Source organism: Gavialis gangeticus, unplaced genomic scaffold, assembly GCF_001723915.1.
Source record: "Gavialis gangeticus isolate Ggan-Ray unplaced genomic scaffold, GavGan_comp1, whole genome shotgun sequence".
Taxonomy (NCBI): Eukaryota; Metazoa; Chordata; order Crocodylia; family Gavialidae; genus Gavialis; species Gavialis gangeticus.
This window is the reverse complement of record NW_017729001.1, coordinates 3865649-3871722: the sequence shown is the minus strand read 5'-3', so window position 1 is coordinate 3871722 and position 6074 is coordinate 3865649. Positions and strand designations below refer to the sequence as shown.

At 43.9% G+C, this 6074-nt stretch overlaps 1 protein-coding gene across 3 annotated transcripts in view; it reads left to right on the top strand.

Annotated features, from left to right (window-relative positions):
* The window catches only part of TPCN1 (two pore segment channel 1), a 57759-nt gene that overhangs the window by 24090 nt on the left and 27595 nt on the right, over window positions 1-6074 (top strand). For all 3 annotated transcript variants that reach the window (XM_019506698.1, XM_019506699.1, XM_019506697.1), the window contains 5 exons: window positions 1370-1404; window positions 2077-2135; window positions 2883-2982; window positions 3534-3650; window positions 4273-4397. In XM_019506698.1, the coding sequence (XP_019362243.1) occupies window positions 1370-1404; window positions 2077-2135; window positions 2883-2982; window positions 3534-3650; window positions 4273-4397 (436 nt within the window). The remainder of the gene's footprint in view (window positions 1-1369; window positions 1405-2076; window positions 2136-2882; window positions 2983-3533; window positions 3651-4272; window positions 4398-6074) is intronic.

Here is a 6074-nt window from a genome sequence, read left to right as displayed (position 1 = left end):
GGTGGCTTCTTCCAGGTGCCACAGCCTCTGGACCTGGCCCTACTGCCCAAGTGCCCTGGCCCATCTGCCCTGGTGGGACCCATGCACCAGTTCCACAGGCAGGACACTCAGCCAGGGGGCTGAGATGGTGCCGTGGGTGAGTGGTGTCCAGGAGCGAGACGGGCAGAGGGAGGAGGGGCCTGGGGCACACAGCCACAATCTGCTGCCTGCACACTGCTGCAACAGTCATGGGTTCTGTGGGTGTGGACGTGTGGGGAGTGGATTGCGGCTTTGTCTTGGCCTGACCTTGCAGTGTCATCACCCCAGGATCCTGGTGCTGGATGCAGTTCCTCCCCTACCCATAGCTCCATCCATCTGGCCCTAGGCCATGTCTGTGCAGCTCCCGGCTGGTCTCTGTGAAGACACCCCATGATTGCTGGGCAGCAACAGCATGGGGCCAGGGCTGTGGCAAACCCCAGTTCTGTGGGTAGGAATGTGCAGGGAGCAAATCGTGGCTCTGCCTCTGCCCAACACTGTCACCGCCCCACAATCCTGGGGTCTCCACGGAGACTAGCTGAGACCCATGTAGGCAGGACATGTGGCTGAGTGAACAGGATGGAGCCACAGGTGAGGGGAGGAGCTGTGTCCAGGCCTGGGAGGCATCTTGAGGTAGTGATAGTGTGGGGCCAGGGCCTGGGGCAGTGCTGTGATATGCTCCCTGCAAGCCCCTGCCTGTGGAACTGGTGCCCCTTGCAGGGGCATGGGCAGAGGATCATGGCTGTGCCCTGGCTCCAGCCCTGTCCTATCACCTCCCTGTGATTCAGCCCCATGATCCTGCAGTCTCCTGCCTATCCTGCTCCTGAACACCACTGCCCCATTCCACATAGGGTGTTTTGGTGAGCAGTTGGGGGAGAGGAGCTGACCCAGCCAGTGACAGCTCACCAAAACCCCTTATGTGGCCCATGGGCCCAAATAATTGCCCACCCCTGGTATAGGGTGTCTTTTAGTTTTCCCCAATGAACTTCTTCCCTTCCACTTTCCTCTTCCGAAGGTTCTCTTTACAAGATTCGTCAGTGTCAGCGACTTCAGGCCTTAATAATAACTTGAGTAAAAAAAAAAATAATAATTTGAGTAAAGTCCTGTTGTTCACATTGGCAGTAATATCTGATCCTCTGCATTTAGCATAGGTTTTACAAGATGTCTGATAAAGAATCAGACTTGCATAACATCAAAGCTGGTGTACATCTGACATGCTGCATATAAATATGAAATAAAAGCGCCGTCATTTAACTAGGTGGCTTGAAGTTAGAGGATGCCTTTTTTTGTTGCTTGGAATTAAATGACATTTTTTATTTTCCCTCCCTCCTTTCCTCTTCCTATTTTTCTCTAGGTTTTTATTTGTTTTCTCCTAACCACTCGGATCCTGTAAGTAACAAGAGATTTGTCAGTCTTAGATTTTAAATTCCATTTGATCAGTTTTAAAGATCAAATCCAAACAGTCTGTTTTAGGATGTAGGTATACTCTGGCTCCTGAATCATGTTTTCTGGGAGGGCAGATCTTACTTGACTTTAGCAATAAAAAAGGGGTTAGACTTATCAGGTTTTTTACACAGTTAGCTAAGGGTAAAACCTCATGGGAAACAGTAAATAAAACAGAGTCAGGACATTCTGAAGGGGTGCTACATTTATCACTCTCTCCTCCCTTGGTATTTCACAGTTCAAAGCAAACCATGGCTTCTGGCTGTCTTGTGGGAGGCAGATGGTTGGAATTGCAGCAAAAGATATAGGTGACCAAATAGTCTTGGAAAACTCCCCTTAAAAATCTTGCCGTTATAAGTTCCTGCTCAGCAAGTCTGATAGCAGGATGATAAGGAAATCGAGTAATCTATAAAAATGTGCAGGCAGGATTTAATTGTTTAATCCTTCATATAGCGTTTCTCTGTTTGGCTTTAAAAAAAAATCAGCAATTGCACATCAAGACCACTGTCAGAGATCCAGCGAGTCTTAGAAGGGAAGTTGATTTACTGTGGAAGTGTAACTTTCTTGATGCCAATATGGGACTGGCCTGCATTTAGTTGTGAATTTATTCTCTTTCAGTATTTCAGTACCTTAGAGAACAGCTTTGTGAATCTTTTTGTCCTTCTGACCACTTCAAAGTAAGTGTGTGCCTGCTTTTATTGGGACTTTACTTTGCTCCCCAAATGAGTTTTGCACAGCAGAAAAAATATTTCTGAAATCTGTGTCCATAGCTGTGACATCCTTTCTTTTCTCAGCACAGAATTAGCTGTTGTGAGAGAAACCTGTACTTAAAGACACTACTATGCACTCTTCCCCCCTCCTTATCCCTGAGGAACTCCTATTTTTCACCCTTAAGCCCAGTGAAGCCAATTTTTAAGGATGACCTTGTTGCTGAAGCATAGTTCTAAGAAGAAAATTGTAGTTGTTCCCCTTGGTCTGCTCCTATCATACTGTGCAGCTGTGGGGAAGTTGCTTCATATTCCTGTGCCTAACTTTTCCTATCTAGAGAATGGGGATAATGATACTTGTGAGCTGATGCCTATTTCCAAGGAGGTTCTGATGTTTAATAATGATACAAGCCTCCATAGTTTTGTGGTAAGGGCTCTGTAGAACTGCAGTCCTGAACACTTATTGTTTTCAATGAGCAGTAGATATGTTGCAAATCTTTGCTGCCTGTTAGTTTTTAGGTACAGTTAGTATATAGGTCTATAATCTGCATATTTGGTAAGCCACTGCATCCTGCAGAAAATTTTTAGGACATTGGGTTGTCTATATCTAAACAGAGTCTCTGTGTACATAGTGCCAGGCATCTAATCACGCGGAAATGCTGCATGAATACAAATCTTGTACGTGATGATGCATTGTCTTGTGTCTTTTGGGGACAGTTTCCCTGATGTGATGATGCCATCTTATGCCCGAAATCCCTGGTCCTGTGTCTTCTTCATAGTGTATCTCTCCATTGAGCTCTATTTCATAATGAATTTGGTAAGTCTCTTCCAAAAGCCTCAAACTCCTTTTCTCTAGTTTAATCTTGCTGTGGGATTCTTCACTTTTTGCATTGTTTTCATAGCAGGGTACTTGTTGGACTCTTTCATGCTAACAATGACTTACTGGGCTTGAAAAGGTTATACTTGTGACAAAGTGAATATTACTATCAGTCATAAAGAAGTTATTTTTGTAATCATTCATAAAAACTGTCCCAATATCCTTCAGTATCTTTCCTTTTTTCAACCTCTTGCCTATTAATAACCTGCCTGCAGTACTAGGTTCCCTCATCTTAATGTATCATGTTGTACAAGTATTTTGTGCTCTTGGTCAATACGGGGGGGGACGACAGTTAGCAAAGAATTCTAAAGTTGAAATGGTTAAATTGAGTAATGCTGATGAAACTTTAATTGTAGCAGCTCTGGCATTATCTCTGTAATTTTTGTATAGGGGAGTGGGGCATGCCATGCCTCTTGCTGCTCCACATCCCCTGGAGGGCTGCTGGGCTCTTCCGACCCTACTAACTATGAAACTTTGTCTCATCTCTGTAGCTTCTGGCTGTCGTGTTCGACACATTCAATGATATTGAAAAGAAGAAGTTCAAGTCCCTGCTGCTGCACAAACGCACAGCCATCCAGCATGCCTACCGTCTGCTCATCACCAAACAGGTATGGGATCTTTCTCTGTAGGAATTACCTAGCCTACACCACTGGAAAGAGGTTGATGATACCATCCTTAAGAGCATTGGAGGATTTGTAGTGTTTAAAAAGAGCTTATGACAGAGCCTGCTGTGATCAGAAACTTGAGCTAAGTAGATATAGAATGGCTAAGTGACAAGTGAAGGGGAGGGTTAAGCATACAGATATCTTGCAGGGTGTAACCAGCAAGGAAAAAGAATGATTTTTAGTCTATTGAAGAGATTGATAACAAAGAGTAAAAAGATTAATTTAAATGTGGGAAATTTACCTGTATTAGGCTGTAGAAAATTCCTAAAGCAAGCCATGAAAAACATAGTGCTTGGGACTTTTGGCTGGACACAACATGATAGAGAATGATCCTGCGATGGCCAGTGTCCCTAATCCCAGGAGAATTTACTAATCTGGGCTAATCTGAGTACACTAAAATAAAAGCTTGAGTGTGCCTGCTAACTGTGGTAGTAGTGACTTCTTATCCTGATGCTTAAATCCTGTCTAGAAATTAATCTAAGTGATAATTGCACGCCCTAGCTTATGTGCTCCTCAGCTTCCTCCTTCGTGATTCACTTATGGCAACCCTTTTCTTTGTTTATAGAATCTATCTGGAATCTCATTCAAGCATTTGGAAGGGCTGTTACGATTTTACAAGCCTCGGATGTGTGCCAGAGATCGTTATCTCACTTTCAAAGCACTGAATCAAAGCAATACACCTTTAGTCAGGTAGGAAAATGCTGCTGTGTCCTGGATTCCTGGCACTGTGTGCCGGAACCATGCATTGGAGGGGTTGGTGTGGTTTCCTGAAGGAGATTCATCCAGAACAAAGGCTTAAATGCAGCTCCTGGGGTTGAGGAGCCTCTGACATCTTGGGGTGTTTGGAGGTAAACCTGTGCTTTAAAGGAGTTCTGAGATCTGAGATTGCTTTGTTTTACATTCTGTTCATAAAGGGGTGATTTTTCCCTTCTGTCTTTGTAGAGATACAGTGCTTTTTTTTGTTGTTGTTGTTTTTCGTCGCAGCCACTAAACAGAGGTGAAAAACAGAGGCCCTTGGAATAGAGGAGTGGGAAAACTGGGAACTGCCTTAGACTTTGGAACGTACAAAGAGTGGAGGGCTTTTGCATATGTAGTGCAACCTCAGGCTCCCAGTCACCTAGCAAACATAATCAGCTGCTGGAGTTTTACTGACTAAAGCTCAACTCTCTTTAGTCCCTAAAAATCATAGAACTCTGCATTAATATTTGTGTAATTACTGGTGAATCCTTGTCAGGTTGCAGTTAACTCCAAGCAAAATATAAAGGGGTGAAAGAACTCGGATGATAGAAACAAGAAAACCTGAAGGGGAACAGGGAGGCAGAGTCAAGCTGAAAGTGAAAACATAGGCTGACATTTGTGTGGTGAATTTGATTTTTCCATGAAGCCAGGCTCCTGAAAGAAATGAGTCTGGATGTCTGGTAAAAGGGGTTGGGTCCCAAGGGTCTGCATCTTAAAGGTGTTTACGTGCCTGTCTGCATCTTCTAAGGCACCCAAGTCCTTTTAAGTCTAATCTGGAGACTGTTCACAGGGTCCCTTTCATGACATGCATTCATAAGTAAAAAGTCCTATGGGCCAGATCTTCCCTGTGCTTAAGTGTGATCCTATTTCATGCTGCTAGCGTTCCTGAAAAACTGTTGGCACCAAAGGTGGGTGGTCCTCCTCCTTAGTGCTTTTTTGTAAATAGTTTTAAGGCTTAGATGAGTCTGTTACCAAAAATGATGCATTAATAGATTTTTCAGGGACTTGAGCAGGGTGCAGTAAGACTGCAGTTGGGCACTGTTCCAAGTCTACTCAAGTGCTTAATAGGTAGAGTAGAATCTGGCCCCCTTCCAGCTTTATTTTTATTCAAAAGTTGAAACAATATTTTAAAAACAAATGAAGCAGGAGAGGAGCAGTTGACAAATGACAAGTTAAGATGGTTGTCTTGGATGGCCTAAGTTCTGTGGCTTGAGTAGCATTTTATAATATAATAATTAAGTTATTGATCACCCTGTCAGTTGGTTGTAAGGCTTATGCAGACCCTTTACATTGGTGATATTTTAATTTACTGATTTACATTGCAGTATCATGCAAGAATACAAGCAAGCACAATCTTTGTATCAAAGATCTTCCAGCTGGGGGTGAAACAGTCCCATGCACTAGTACAGGCTGGGGGCTGACTTGCTGGGCAGCAGCTCTGCAGAAAAGGACCTGGGGGTTACAGTGGATGATAAGCTGAATATGAGCCAACAGTGTGCCCTTGTTGTAAAGAAGGCTAACGTCCTACTGGGCTGCATTTGTAGGTGTGTTGCTAGCAGGTCAAGGGAAGTGATTATTCTCCTCTATTCAGCACTGGTGAGGCCACATCTGGAGTACTATGTTCAGTTT